Source organism: Mauremys mutica, chromosome 2 (assembly GCF_020497125.1).
Source record: "Mauremys mutica isolate MM-2020 ecotype Southern chromosome 2, ASM2049712v1, whole genome shotgun sequence".
Classification (NCBI taxonomy): Eukaryota; Metazoa; Chordata; order Testudines; family Geoemydidae; genus Mauremys; species Mauremys mutica.
In genome coordinates this window covers 213827086-213843895 of record NC_059073.1, presented here as the reverse complement: position 1 = coordinate 213843895, position 16810 = coordinate 213827086, and the positions used below count along the sequence as shown (strand labels likewise).

The window sequence follows — 16810 nt, the reverse complement described above, 5'->3', positions numbered from 1 at the left end:
AGATCACAGATATGCTATTTTATCCTAAAAGATAGTTGCCCTAAAGCCTCCAAAATATTAGGAAGTTTTGTTCAAGTTGTCCTCTTCTTTTTGTTAACTCTTGATATTTCCTCTACATTTGGAAAGAGGTTTGAACACAGCCATTGATTAAACAATTGAATACAATGATCTCGCATCAGGTCATTCCCAAAGTATTGACTTGAAATCAAGCCTCACCAAAAAGTACATAAGTGTTACAGCAAATCCAGTGGCGAGGGTGAAAGTAAGAGGGGGTGGGAGAAGAGAGAGGGAGAGAATTAAACTTTTTGTAGGTTCTGTAGCAATAGATTTAAAAAGTAAGTTAACAGAGTGCTCAATTAACTCCTTTTCTACATTTAGACACTTACAATTCATAGGACATCTTTCCTTCCTTTCATTTTTAAGCATCTTTAGTTAGCTTACAAAGATGACAAGTGTCATACTATAGCAACTTTTAAGAAATGATGAAAAAAGTGATTTTGTCCAAACCACCGCAATTCCAGATTCCTTTATTAAACATTAAACACGCTTTCTCCCAGGCTTTTGGATTTCTCTAGCAATATATTTTCGCCTACATTCTTTCACCAGTATAGCATTTTCTTTTCCTTACCTGCCACCAGACGGATTGTTCCCAAAATACCATATATAGGCCTTGTAACAGCTGAAGGGGGAACATCTTTCTTAACTGAAAAGCAAAAAAAACAAGATGTCAAACTACATCTGTTTCATGATTATATCCCATGTAACTTTATTAAGTTGGATTTGATCATGAAGTTTCAACCATGTCGTTAATGAGTCACAATTGTGAGAAGCAATGGATTAGTTTGAAAACCTGCTGGGAAAGAATTTAAAATTAGGAAATGAAAGTTTTCTATTTTGTTTAATCAACAAGAATCATTCTAACTGAAGAAATTCGGGCTCATTTACAGGACAGTCTAGCTGGGTGGCTTAGCAGCAGCACGCTGTCCTGCCAGCAGCAAGGAGTTTCCTGTTTTGAACCAAACTCCAGGTGTTAAGGTCCCAAGACCAGCCATAAGCCACAATACCTGGCCTCCCCACCTCTGAGCACTCCTGCAGCATCTCAGTCCAATTCCGCACTGAGCAACAGGGCCAGACATGCAGTCTGAATTGTGTTTAAGTTGTAAGGCCAGCTCTTCAAGGCAAAGACTACTAAGAGCTGTACAGGTGTGGGAAAGAATATAGTGTCCTGAATGATAGGTAGAGGGAAAAAAATGCAGCTTGCAAAAGTGCTTCAGTATTATACTTTTATCATCCATAGATTTAGGGGTCATTGTGAGGACCATTAACACGAAGTTTTAAACCAGGCTTGTACATCATCCTAGATTTAAGTCACAACTAAGTGCCCCAACAGAGTTTGAAGAATGGAGAAAGATGGGACTAGGTTATTCATTGGGTTACATGCCAATGAAATTATAAAGTAGTTGCTGGGACAACAAAATACCTTGGCTTGAAGAGTTTATATGTTAATGAATCACCAGCATTAAGAAAAAATGGCAGACAACAGAAACCTGGGAAGAGTAATCCATACAGCTCTGAAGGAGTAAGGGCTATTCCAGTACTATAATATTTCAAGAGGATGAGAGCTCTAATCTTATACAAAAATACTGTAAGATTTACAGTCCAAATTTAGTTGGAAAAGAGGTTTTAATTTAATTTTCTCAGTGAGAGAAAGGAGATTCCCTTCATATTAGAATCTAAGTATTGTAGCAGCTCCTCTCAGTAAGACAGCATGTGAGTTCACTTTTAACATCCTATTTTCTGAAGTTCACAGCTCAGCATTAAATGGTTTGTTTCAAGCTGCAATTTAGTATAAGGCCTTCACCTGGGAAACAACTTGTGTGTTTGGTAAAACCACACAAATTTGCAAAAATAAAATGTTAAGTTATGACCATAGCACAGAACTATCAAACAATTCAAACTGTAGCCTTTTAATAGCCTCAGGAAAAAGCTGAAGAAAAAAGTTTAAAAAAAAAAAATCACCAAGTATATTTTGGCCAAGTTCATAGATTCCAAAGCCAGAATGGACCACTGTGATCATCTAGGCTGACCTCCTGTATAACGTAGGCATAGAACTTCCCCAAAATAATTCCTAGAGCAGATCTTTTACAAAAACATCCAATATTGATTTAAAAGTTACCAATTCATACTTGGTAAATCGTTCAAATGGTTAATTGTCCTCACTGTCAAAAATTTACACCTTCTTTCTGGTCTGAGTTTGTCTAGCTTCAACGTCCAGCCACAGTATCGTGTTATACATTTCTCTGTTGCATTGATGAGCCCGTTATTAAATATTTATTCCTTGAGTAGATACTTGTGGACTGTACTCAAGTCACTCCTTAACCTTCTCCTTGTTAAGCTGAATAAATTGAGCTCTTGGAAGTTATAGGAGCACATCTGCACGACATTCATCATTCCTGTGCTTGAGTCCAGACTGTGGCATCAGTCCTAATTAGCATGACCAAGTCAACATTTCAAACTCATGCAGCCATACAATTATCAAAAAATAAAAAAATAAAATGATGAGTGGGAGCCCCAAATCAGTTCTTATGCATCAGGCTACGATTTAGTCACGGGAGGTGACAGCAGTCAAGGATTTCAAGACTTTACCGGAAACTCTGTGACTTCTTCCACTTCAGCTGTCAGCAGCTGAAGCTGGGGCTGGAGGCAGGACTCTGTGCCCCTGCCCTGCAACTAGGGCTGGATGGCTGGAATGAGGACCCTGCAGCCAGCCCCATGGCTTCTGCCGGGGGCCGCACATCCCAGCCCCGCAGTGTCCCAGGGCCGTGCGCCCTCCCTCACCCCAGCTGTGGTGCCGGGGCTTGGCCTGGGCTGCAGCCAGGGCCACGCACCCCTATTCCGCAGCTATGGCCAGCTCCAGAGCGTTGTGCTGTGCCGCGCTGCAGCCACTGGAGCCAGGGCTGTGCCACCCGCCATGGCCTGTCGGTCCCTCCCTATCATGAGACTCCATTCCTCCCCACTACTTAGCCCTGCCCCCTGCTATTTTAAGTAAAGTCATGGGCAGGTCATGGGCTCTGAATTTTTATTGCCTGTGACCTGTCCGTGACTTTTACTAAAAATAACAATGACAAAATCTTAGCTTTAGTTATGCACCATATATTTTCACCACAAATTTTTAATCCACAGCTACATAACTACAAAGAACCTTAAAATTATCTTCCAATAAAAATTACACGTTGAGCTGCACAAATAAATATCAACGAATACTTTAAAATGTTAATTTTTACTGAAAATAATCAAAATCCTTTGGCACACTTTGGATTTCTGCTATTCCAAATTAATATCCAGTCCACAAAGGAGACCAAAAAAACACAACACCTCAACATCATGAGTGAGGTGAAAAGAGACTTAGGATACCACAATAATTAATGTGGCTATTCAGTAAGCTATCCAAAGAACCATGACATTAAGCTTTGAAGTAGTATTTAGATTGCTTGTTGCACTTTGTCACTGTACTTTTTAAATCGACTGGCCTAGTGCTGGTGAGAAGCATACCTGTAAGAGTGACCTCTGTGGAGACTCTGTCAATGGCAAGAACATCATCTGCTCCATCATCACAAGCTTCCACGTAAAACTTCTCTGGTGTTATGTGCCTTTAAAAGAAATTAAGAGCTATGAGTCAAATAAACCAGACTTGCCATGCAAGTTCCATATTTAGTTATAAACAGCTGGGCAGCCAGTGATGGCTTTTTCCTAACTGCTGAACAAATTTTAAACAACTTGTTGACTGGAAAACAGCTGTACACCACTCATTTATTTTGTAGAGCACTAACTGGAAATATGAACCTGAGAGTTTTAATTGCTGAATACAAAAATTCCTGGCTTGCTTAACATCAGGGAAATAACTCTACTGTAAGTGAAAAATATGAAAGTTTCTTGCTGAATGTTTCCTTAAATAAGCTTTAATTTAAAAAAGGAAAATTAAAATGTGATCCATTAGTTCACATGGGCTATGTACAAAATCTTAGGAACCTGACAGAGTTCAAGTTATGGCAAACAAAACTACCATTTTATTGAACAATTATTAATACAGTAACAATGTACCACATAAGTGCACATTTCAGATTGAGGGAGAGGAAGACTGACATATTAAAGATCATTTTCCGCTAAGAACGCTTTCTGAAAGATGCCTGTAAAAATCCACTAAAAAAAACTAATTTATGTCATAATCATAACCCAAAACAGCAGAAGGCTATTCCAGCAAGAGTACATTGCACCAGACATACTTTAAGACTGGCACTTTCCAGACTGCTAGCGAGATCTCTGCTTCGGGTGACATATGTCCACAATATCCAAAGCATTATACAAACAAACAATTCCAACACCTGTCATCCTGTTCTGGCTCCATACTTACTTTTCTTTGGGTAAATCCTTAAAAATGCCTATATTCTGCAAAGACTAGTAATTTAAAAGAAACGAAGACCTAATTAAACAAATCAATACCTAAAACAGAACATGGCTATGGAGGCTGACTGTCCAAAGCCATATTCCAATTGGATAGCTGAGGACATCAGAGCTGTACACCAGTGCCAGTGGTACACTGGAGAGGAGAATCCCTCATCCATTAAATTAACTGGATAAAGATATGGGGAATTATTTTTATTAACCTTTCTCCCTCATTCCCTTCTTGCAGGATTGCTTCTACTACACAGCTTTGTCTAGTCAAATTTTAAGTGCCTCATGTGATGGTGAAAGTTTAATCATTTCTTGGGCAACTCTTTCACAGGCTAATCATTAGGATCTTTCCCCAATTTCCCCCACACCAATTAAATCTTGCTTTTCTTAATGTTATTGCTATATTGTCATTACACCTCGGGGCTTTAAATTAATTTCCAGAAAAGAGGTAAAGGAGATGGCTTCTTTAACCTCTAGATAAAGAGTATCAAAATGCCCCTTGGAAACTTCATAGCTTTCTCTCTGATTTAGTTTCCTGGTTCTAATTTTTCTAATAATCTCAGAATGGACAATATTTCTACCATATGTAAGGCTATTTTTTAAAGAGACATCATCAACTTGAAAATGTATCCACTGTTGTTAAAATGGAAAATTATAAAATTTTCTTCATCCTCGAGACTGTAAGCTCTTTTGGGGGCAAGGATAATCTCTCTGTTGTGTGCAGTTTAGCACAATGAGCCCCTAAATCCTCATAAGGGTCTTCAAGGCCTACCATAATAACTAAGTTTCCTCATCACCATACTTTGTGCATTTGACAGCACTTTATCCTGGTATATTTCACTGAATATTACACCCTTCCTCCTGCCCTTCAAAGGGGTTTCATCACTAATACCAGCAGCAGCAGAGTTTAAACTGAACAAGCGGAACACAACTGTTTGCAGACAGAGAGGGGAAGATATGGGTGTCAGCATGTTTGGTAGTGTTGATCTCAGGTCATCTCAAAAGACGAATGGGAAGCAGAAACCCCCTTTTTTTTTTTTAAAAAGAATACTTTTTAAAGAAGCAAGCCAGGACACTAAGGAATTCTATCTGGAAACTGATTTTCTAAAAAATTAAGTAAAAAAAAAAATCAAGATTATAGCATTCCTTTAAGAGAAAATGGCATTTATTTTACTTAGCACAATATTCTGAAGTTTTACAAAATTTACCTATGAGGAAAGACATAGCCAAAATATATAAGTCATGGCTAAGCAACAAAGTCTAACAATATTTAAAAGGATGTAGATCCCGATGAAGGAAAAATACAGGGTGAAAAAAGTTTTGGTTTTTGTTTTGTTTTTTTTAAAAAGTGAGGAAATTAAGAAAAAATAGTATAAGGTGGAAAGCTTTCTGAGCATGTTCTGTATCAACCTGTGGAACTGTCTCCCAAATAATGTGATGGAAGCCTCATTTTTCAGAGCCCTCAAAACTAGAATTGACGATACACTAACATACAACAGAATCCTGTGCTGGCAGAATAATTGACTCTCTAGATGGCCTAATTAGGAGTCTTCCATCTATAATTTCTATGATCAATATTTAAACACTCTGGCTTGCACAGTATCAATAGCATGGACATAGCTTTATGTCATGTCAAATATCTTTTCAGCTATATGGCCACTGGCAGTGCAAGGCTCAGAAATTAAATACTCTAGTTAAGACCCTTATTTTCAAATACTTATTAATAGCTTGAGGGGTGACAAGTGTTCATTTATAATGTGAGCTTTTAGTTTACTGCATTCAACAAGATGGTTAAATCTTTCCTGTAAAAGCAGTTTATCTTTAATTATTCTAACAATACTGTATCAACTGCAAAGTGCTAATAATGATAATGCATGGGGGAGGGATAGCTCAGTGGTTTGAGCATTGGCCTGCTAAACCCAGGGTTGTGAGTTCAAACCTTGAGGGGGCCACTTAGGGATCCAGGGCAAAAACTGGTCCTGCTAGTGAAGGCAGGGGGCTGGACTCGATGACCTTTCAAGGTCCCTTCCAGTTCTAGGAGATTGGTATATCTCCAATTATTACCTATTACTTCTAAATCATACACAAACGCTACATTAAAATATTAAAGGTTACAAAATTCAGAGTTAGGAAATGAGCATTAGAATCAGACTACTTCCTCCTCCTTGGGCTCAGCAGGGGCTGGAGATGCAGTCACAGAGCACAGGAGAGAGAGTGGCCCTGTTCTCAGTTCAGGTACTTGGACTCAGCATGGCCTGCAGCAGTCCAGAGCTGCTATTGCAGGGAAAGCTAACACTACAGTCAGAGCTTAGCAGTTCAGTGCTGATGGAATCTTTCTGCTAAAAATCTAAGAACTCTGATTTTTTAAAGGTGTATAACTTGGCCAAATTTAGGCAGATTTTCATGAGGACAAGAGACACATCTCTGACAAAAAAAACCAAAAATTTCAGGCCCCTGCTCCAAAGCACTTAAGGAGAAAAAAAAAATCACCAAAATTTAACACTGGCAAAACAATGTATTTTCTCTTAACCTCATTCTTCGAAACTTCTGAACTGTTTTGGCTGAAATTTTCCAAAATCAGCCTCAGGCAGACACCTGGCATGGCAAATTTCAGCCCAAATGGTTAAAAACTGACAAAAAAGTTATAAGCTGCTGAAAACATGGTCTTAAATGAAAGCGTCTGACAACCTTAATAGGCGGTGCGTCTGGCCCAGTGGTTCTCAAACTGGGGGTCAGGACCCCTCCGGGGGTCACAAGGTTATTACATGGGGGGAGTCGCGAGCTGTCAGCCTCCACCCCAAACCCTGCTTTGCCGCCAACATTTATAATGGTGTTAAATATATTAACAAGTGTTTTTAATTTATAAGGGAGGTTGGACTCAGGGGCTTGCTATGTGAAAGGGCTCACCAGTACAGAAGTTTGAGAACCACTGCTCTAGCCCCACCTATAGTTAAAATGAAAGAGCATCCAAAAATTGAGACAATCGCACATTCCATCCTCTGAAGGAACAGCATTCTTGTATATCTAGCCCACAGAGTTAGCCTGCTTACTTGCATATCTTTTCTTATGGGTTTGATATTGTTTGTTTTATTATAATAGATTTATTCTAGAGTATTTTGGCTGTAATGTAAGTAACCTGAAGGCCACATCCTGTTGAGCTAAAGCAAGTTAGCATACATACGTTCAGGACCTTTAGCCTAGGTAAGTGATGATGAGCTAAAGCATAAAGTGTGTGTGTGTGTGTGTGTGTGTGTGTAATATGTTTGTGACCTGAAGAGAGGATGTATTAAAGCAAGGTGGCATAGACAGGGGACTGGCTAAGTTCATGCCCTCTATAAAACTTAACAAAGAACTTGGAAATAACCAGTTAGGCCAGAAACATCAGATGTGAGACTGAGCTAGTAGGTATTACTATGTATGAACACGTCATACAGACATATGAACATGCCAGCCTATAGAGTAAGTGTGCCCTGATATTCTGAGGGTGAGGAAATTAAGTTTGGACATGGAAGGAGGCACATAGTGCTCAGGCTCTATAAAGGGGGGCAACTCACCATGTTAGTTTTAGTTCGTATTTTTTCATTCTTAATGGTTAGTTCTTAAACTAGTTAAGTCAAACTTTAAGGTAACTTCTGTAGGTTTTCCTTTAGCTTTTTACCCCTCTAGCTTCTCCTAAGTTCTTCACCTCCCACTCAAGAATTGAGGAACCTGGATCATCGGACTCTTTGGGATGCAGAGGCGAGGCTGGTCCATTGTCTATTACCACCAGGTTATCAAGGAAGGGTGCGAGTATGTTAATCTAGAAAGCTTTATAGTACATAATACCATATGTACCTCTAGAACAATATTATTCCCTTTGTAATTCTGATTATTTTTCCATTTGATTGCTATTCCATTTATCTCAATACAAGTCTTTAAGGCTGTACTTTGTTCTCAGTGTAATGTCCTTGTCATACATCCTGAGGATCCTTGAAAACTGTGTAACCTGGTTTTGGGACAAGAACCTTATCTTACAATCAGATTAATATTATTGTTTATATAGGCTTGCCAATCAATCTCCTAAAATCAGGCAACATATTAAAATCAGGATTATGACACATGTTTATCACATGCACATAAAAAAATACTGCACATGCTCACTTTAATGTGAGCAAGAATTAAATACATCAGCCACTGTGGAGATGAGGGGAATTATTCACTGTAGTCAGGGATCTGTGGGAGGGATAACTCAGTGATTTGAGCATTGGCCTGCTAAACCCAGGGTTGTAAATTCAATCCTTGAGGGGGCCACTTAGGGATCTGGGGCAAAAATCAGTACTTGGTACTGCTAGTGAAGGCAGGGGACTGGACTCGATGACCTTTCAAGGTCCCTTCTAGTTCTAGGAGATTGGTATATCTCCAATTAATTATTATTATAGTTATTTGGTTGTGCTTATACTAAAAACAATTGGAGCAGTCAGTGTTGAAAATCCATCATATCCATATTCTATTTGTAATGCAAAAATATGAAAGGAAATATTTTCTGGAAAGTTTAAGATTCAGAACTTCTGACTAACTTTCACATTCAAACCAAACTCAACTTTCTTATGATCTTCATATTTTTCATTTGTATCTGAGAATTCTACAAAGCCATGCTCAGTTACCCCGTCTGATTAGCAGATTGCATCAAGAAGTTAACAACAAGATATTGATGTCAGTGCAGCTCAACAGAAGGAATATGTCCAACAGTCTTGACTTCAACTAAATGAGCAGCATCAAACCAATGCTCCAATCGCTGCTGCTCAATAGTTTAAAAAAAAAAAAAAAAGGGACGAGAACACACACAAAAGCACAGAGACTAAAAATCAGAGAATGTTTTCAACAATCTTGGCTTAAAGAGCACAAAGAAGAAAATACAGGGGAACCACCACCAAAATCAAGTCCTTTGGTTTGTTTCTTCAGTTCAGACACTATCATGGCTATGAAATAGTGGAGAGCTGGAACTTCATTGTGGGTAGGTACATGTAAATGAATACAGTATTAAGATAGGAAAAAAATTTAAAAATTACTCAGCTCACATTAAAATCCTCCGCACTCCCAGATAGAAGTCAAGACCTCACTCCCACATAAAATATACTTACTCAAAGTCTTCATTAAATAGTTGAGTGACTGCTCCATTTGAGACTAAAAGTCTATTATACTTTTATAGTATAACTTGTAAGATCCATATTTTTCAAGTATTTAGTATGTACCAGGAGGCTATAAATCATATTTTAAATTCAAACTGTTTTTGCATATGTGTACTGTGAAGAAAGTAGTATGTCTGTGCAAGTGGCAGTTAAAAATGGGACAAATTCTGCTTGACCGCCTTCCAAAGTATCTTCAGAGAATGTATACATATTTTGGAACTATATGGCAGATATATGTTACCAAAAAAAAAAAAAAAAGTCATGTGTAATAAGGATTCCTTCTCTTCCTGAGTGCAACTCAGCTTTACCACAGTTTTCTATATTTGAAGAATCTCAGTTGATGATAAATGAGTTTCTTCAGAAATATTCATTAAAGTAGTACATTTTGGTTATCAAATAGCCATTTATGTTTTCTATTCATGGAATAAGTTGCTCAGAGCATCATTTTCTGTTTTTAGAACTTTTGGCAGCTTTTGCTGCTTCTATTAATAGCTTAAAAAGGAAACAGCAGTGAACTTAAACTTAAGAATTGAAAATGTTAGAATTCTCTGCTTACACAACTAAGCGTTCAGATCAAGTTCTAACATAATAAAACCCAAGAAAGATATGTGATTCAAGTACTGCAGCTTAGGTATGTAAGTATTAGCTTGATTAAAATTTAGAAATTAAGCGCAATATTTTCTCATTTGTAATTTGAATATTTGCTTTGTACAAAGCTGATAAGTGCAGAGGAGCCCACAGGTGAAACAATGATATCCCTTAGAGATGAATTTATGTATATCCTAGTATAGAAGATAGGAAAGAAGTTGGTAAAGTACAGGTAGAAGCTAGTAAGGAATAGCCAGTTGAACAAAATAGAGTCCCATTTAAAATATAATAATGAAGGCAAGAAACTGAATATTGACAAAATGTATAAGTGCTTATATACAAATTATAGAAGTCTAAAAATACTAAGATGGGTGAACTAGAGTGCCTGGCATTACATGAGTGTATTGATATAAGAGGCATCAGAGAAACATGGTGGAATGAGGATAATCAATGGGACATGATAATACCAGGGTATAAATATAAAGAAATTATAGAGTAGATCACACAGGTAGGGGGTGACATTAAATGTTAAAGAAAGCAGAGTCAAATAAGGTAAAAAAAAAAATCTCACATGAAACGAACTATACCATAGGATCTGTATGGATAGATATTCTATGCCTGAATAAAAAGAGTATAGCAATAGGACTATACTACCAACCACCTGAACAGGATGATGACAGTGACTGTGAAACGCTAAGAGAGGTTAAACAGACTACTAAAGCTTAAAGTGCAATAATAGTGGATTATTTCAGCTATCCTCATATTGACAGGGTGTGGTGCAGAGATAAAATTGCTAGCCACCATAAATGACTGCTTCTTGGAGCAGCTAGTACTGGAACCCCCAAGGGGACAGGTAATCCTTGACTTAGTCCTAAGTGGAGCACAGGATCTGGTCCAAGAGGTAACTATAGCTGAACCACTCGGTAATAGTGACTATAATGTAATTAAGTTTAAACATCCTTATAGGGAGAAATACACACACACACACAGAACATTTCACTTTAAAAAGGGGAACTTCAAAAAACAAATGATGATGCTCATTGAATGGAAATGGAAAGGAACTGTCGCAAGGGTAAATGCCTGAAGCTGCAAGAGGCTATTTAAAAACACCATAATAGAGGTTCAGACTATATGTATACCCCAAATCATAAAAGACAACAAGAGGACCACAAGAATGCCACCATGGCTAAACAGCAGAGTAATCGAGGTCATTAGAGGCAAGAAGGCATCCTTTAAGATTTGGAGGTTCAATCATAGCAAGGATTAATAGGAAGGTGCACAAACTCTGGCAGGTTAAGCGTAGAAGTATAATAAGGCAGGTCAAGAATTTGAGAAGCAACTTACTAAGTATGAAAAAACTAATGGTAAGAATCTTTAAGTACATCAGAAGCAAGAAGTCTGCCAAACACGCAATGGAGCCACTAAAAGAGAAAGGTGCTAAAGGAGCACACAAGGCCATTATAGAAAAGCTAAGTGAATTCACTGCAATGGTCTTCACTGCAGAGGCTGTGGGGAAGATACCCAAAAAGGATAGCTCTGATGTGGGTAACAAATCTGAAGTACTGTCCCACAGTGATGCATAAATAGAAGAAGTTTTGAACAAATTATTAAATTAAATAGAAGTAAGTCAACAGGACCAGATGATATTCACTCCAATTCTGTAGGAATTCATATATGATATTGTAGAACTACTAATTGTAGCATATAACCCACCACTGAAACAAGCCTCTGTATCAGGTGACTGGAAGGTGGCTAATGTACCACCATTTATAAAAAGGGACTTGAGAAGAGATCCTGGCAATTACAGATCTGAGGGTCTAACTTTAATACTGGGCAAACTGGTAGAAACTATAGTCAAGAACAGAATGATCAGACACAGATAAAACATGATTTGCTGGAGAAGAGTTAACAAGGCTTTTGTGAAGGCAAGTCATGCTTCACCAATCTATCAGAATTATTTGAGGGTGTCAGTATGCATGCAGGTAAGGATGATCCAGTTAAAATACTGTACTTGGATTTTCAGATAGCCATTGACAAGGTCTCTCATCAAATGCTCTTAAGCAAAGTAAAGAGTCATGAGATAACAAGGAAGTCCTCTCATGAATCAGTAACAGGTTAAAAGACAGGAAACAAAGGGTAGGAATAAAATGGTCAGCTTTCATAATGCTCTCTCCATTGTAAACAGCAAGATCCCCCAAGGATCTGCACTGGGACCTGTGCTGTTCAACCTTTTCATTAATGATCTCAAAAAGGAGTGAAGAGTGAAGTGGTATAGTCTGCAGATGTCATCTTGAATAATTTTCTAAGTCCAAAGATAACTGCAAAGAGTTACAGAGGGATCTTACAGAACTGGGTGACTGTGCAACAAAATGACAGATGAAATTCAACATTGATAAGTACAAAGTAATGCATATGTAATGATGAGTGCTAACAGCTAATTTAGAACCGAAGAAAAGATCTTGGAATCACTGTGCATAGTTCTCTAAAAACTTCAGATCAATGTACAACAGCAGTCAAAAAGGCTAACAAAACGATAGAAAATATCATAATGTCACCATGTAAATCCAGTGTCTGCTCACACCATGAATATGGTGTCCAGTTCTGGTGGTTCCATCTCAAAAAGGATATATAGAGCAAGGGTTCTCAAACTCAGGTTGGGACCCATCAGGGGGTCACAGTTATTACACAGAGGGTCACAAGCTGTCAGAACTCCACCCCAAACCTCACTTTGCCTCCAGCATTTATAATGGTGTTAAATATATTAAAAAGTGCTTTTAAATTTATGGGGGGGTGGGAAGGATGTGTCACACTCATAGGCTTGCTATCTGAAAGGGATCACCAGTACTAAAGTTTGAGAACCATGGATACAGAGGAACTGGAAAGGCACAATGATAATCAGGAATATGGTATGTCTTCAATATAAAGAAAGACTAAAAAGATTAGGCCTGTTCATTTTAGGAAAAAGAAATGATTAAGGGGGGAAAATATGATAGAGGTCTATAAAATCATGAATGGTGTGGAAAGAGTGAATAGAGAAGTGTTATGTATTTACCCTGTCACGATACAAAAGCCAAGGATCACACAATAAAATTAACAGACAGCAGGTTTAACACAAATAAGAGGAAGCACTTTTTCTACACAGCATACAATTAACCTGTGGGATGTTGTGATGGCCAAAAGTATAATTAGGTTAAAAAAAATAGATAAGAAGGATAGCTCCATCAATGGCTATTAGCCAAGATTGTCAGGGATGCAACCCATGCTCAAATGACACTAAGCCTCTGACTACCAAAAGCCAAGAAGTGAATACAGGGGAGGATTATTCTGTACATTCCCACAAAGCTCAGGTACAGACCACTGTTGGAGACAGGATACAGGGCCAGATGAACCATTGGTCTGACCCAGTATGGCAGTTCTTACATTCTTTGTAATTTCACATGCTGAGTTTGAGGGTGGTAATGTGCATTGTGGAGAAGGAAAAAAAAAACACTAAAAACCAATTACACACAGAGTTTTAATTATGTTGATTTTACTGAAAAGAGTATTGGTGTTTTCTGATCAAAACTCATCATGCCTCTCTTTTTCTCTTTGATGCTATGACAACAATTAAAGAAAGCACTGTATTCAAGATCACTTAAGAATCCTTTTACCCTTCAATGCCCAAATCTTTACTTCAGTAATTGATGTATATCATAATGCTTAACATTACTCTAATGCAGGAAACTCCTCAATGCCATCCTCTAAATATTGCAATACAAATAAAATAAAAAAAGCACATCCTGTTCTATGCAGTAATATATACATTGTACTCAAAGTACCATCAAGATGCACTCTGAGAATGGGGACAAATCGAGATGTTAGTGTTTACACAGCACTTTGAAGATTTACAATTTTAAGTATTAATAAGTATAAGGAAGTATAATACTGTTATTTCAACACTGCATAGTTCCCAGATATTCCAAGTTAACAGGTGTTCTAATTAAACATTAGAAACACTTGTTTATCTACAGGCTCTCCCCCTATTTGGGCATTCCATTTAATCAGAGTGTAGTAACCTACAGTAGTTTCTGGGGACAGTGGGGTCGGAGGCAAAAACCAAAAGCAGTAAAGTATACAGTCCCCAAAAAAAAGTCTCTAGTATCAAGCTAGTGGAACTAAGTGTAAAGAAAAGCCAGCCACACAACAAAAGTGCTACTTACATATTTTAAATTAAGATTTATATTTAGTCCAATAAAAGTCACATTTAACATTCAAGTATTTCTTGCTCAAGTTGTATCTTCCTCAGCCTTGGGTCCCAGTAGTACTACGATTACCACTTATCTTTAGCAAGAAAGGATGCAGGCAGCTTCTCTCCATTGATACCAATGTCACCCTGCAGGCAGGCTATAATTATCTGACATGTATTTCCAATAAACTAACTGCCATTCTAAAGAGACTTCTAGTTGTCACTAGATGCTGGTTCACTAAGTACTTTCAGAAACATGGAAGTCTAGTGTGTGTAGAAAAGGGAACGATGAGGTTAGGGCCAAAGCCTGAAAAATCCACTTATCACTGGCAAGTGACCAGTTTTCCCTGGCAAACACAGGGACTTAAGTCAACTTCTGCAGAAATTGCAAATCAAATTCCTTGTACTTGAGACTGAAGAAAAACTTCCAAATGTGAACCAAAATAAAAAAGGATAAATATTATGAGAGTCTGCAGACTTTGGAAGGAGAGACAGATATTAACCAAGCTGATCAGTTTCACTGCTACTTCCCCCAAGATTCTGAATCACTGACAAGAATCATGTTGATTTCATGCTGCCCGTTTGGGAAAGCTCAGCTGAGGCAAGTACTGGAGTTTTAGGATAAACAGACCTTAAAAAGTGACTACAGGAGGGTAATGTAATAGATACCACTTCTCCCCAGTTCACCTCGGAAGATGGAGAAAGACAGTGAAACCAAAATACAGACAAACGTGTTGCCCACAGACAGTCTCCGACCTTTTCTGTAACCACCGGTGCAGCTACACCAGCAGTAATACTACCATAGATAGGGTTCAGACAGACACTAGTGTTTTTACCAATGTCATTTAGACCTGATCTGAGCAGCAGTAGATGACATCAGAGTACAGTTGTTCCCCATCTACCTTTGTGCTGATATCATTGCTTGCAATAGTGGAATATTCACCAAAGTACTTTTCCTCTTCCAGCAGTGTGGGAGGAGGATACAGGGGAACCAGTTTCAAATTTAGGGCCAGAACCTGAAATTGCAAAGCACCATAACATTCACTGGGGCTCGATACAGAATCATGAGTCACCTATAAAGATCCCGTTGCAGGATTTGGCCCTTAGATAGCTGCTAGTGAGAGGCTGATACAAAAGCTATAGATCCCACCAGGAATTGGCAGGAAGTTTAATCTGGGCTTCTCACATGGACATTATCCCTAGATGTTGCTAGACTTGTAAATGTAACGCATCAGACCACAGGTGTCTACCAAGTATTTTAAAACTTGGAATAGGGCCCCATTCTGCTGGGGAATTTATCCACAACTTCTTCCAGAGGACAAACAAATCTGTCCTCCATTCACAGGGAGCTATTTCAACTCCAAAATTAACTCTAGGTGTTGCTCAGTTATCACTTAGAAAAGTCCATTTTCCTAAAGTCAATGGGGGGTTTGGGCTCCCAGATCTATATAATTACCATTATGCTTTTATCATGTCATGTCAAATTGGTTCCAGCATGCTAACATCCTTATACCCACATGGGTAGAAAATGAATAGATGTTAACACAGCCAATACATCCCCCTGCAGGTGTGCTTGGTTCCTCTTTTTGTCCACTAGAGAAAAATAAGGGGCCTACAAGAATGGTGGCTGCCCAAAGGGTCTGAGTTATCCTAGCTAAAAAGTATCAATTTCATCCTTGCTGTCATGCAAAAGCATCTATATGGGGTAACCCAGACTTGAAAATTGGGAAAGAAACCTATAATTTGGAGGAACTGGCTGAGCAAGAGCATCATATGCATCTTCCTTAGTCAAGGATGAGAACTTTGTACTTTTTCTAACACTGAAGCAATACTATTCATATTAACAACAAGGGAGGAGAAACGGAAACCAAAATAGGGAAAGAACAGATTAAAGAATATTTATACAAATTAGATGTATTCATATCAGCAGGGCCTGATGATATTCACCTTAGGGTACTTAAGGAACTTGCTGAAAATCTCAGAACCATTAGCATTTATCTTTGAGAATTCATGGGGGATAGGAGAGGTCTCAGAAAACTGGAAAAGGGCAAACGTTCCCCTTTTTAATGCCCCTGTAGGTACTAAGAGGACCCATGGAATTATAGACCAGTCAGCTTAACTTTGATACCCAGAAAGATACTGGAACAAGCTATTAAACAATCAGTTTATAAGCACTTGGAGTGCAGTAAGGTTATAAGGAATAGCCAGCACAGATGTGTCAAAAACAAATCTTGCCAAACCAACCTAATTTCCTTCTTTGACAGCATTACTGGATGGTTGGAAGCAATAGTAAAGCCTTACTAAAATCAAGATACAAAATCCCACGTGACAGTCTCATAAGCAAATTAGAGAAATGTGGTCTACATGAAATAGACCA

At 38.2% G+C, this 16810-nt stretch overlaps 1 protein-coding gene across 1 annotated transcript in view; it reads right to left on the bottom strand.

Annotated features, from left to right (window-relative positions):
- The window catches only part of SACM1L (SAC1 like phosphatidylinositide phosphatase), a 53950-nt gene that overhangs the window by 31763 nt on the left and 5377 nt on the right, over window positions 1-16810 (bottom strand). Inside the window, exons 2-3 of the mRNA XM_045003278.1 lie at window positions 3553-3650; window positions 629-703 (exon numbers count right to left, since the gene is read on the bottom strand). Of these exons, the coding sequence (XP_044859213.1) occupies window positions 629-703; window positions 3553-3650 (173 nt within the window). The remainder of the gene's footprint in view (window positions 1-628; window positions 704-3552; window positions 3651-16810) is intronic.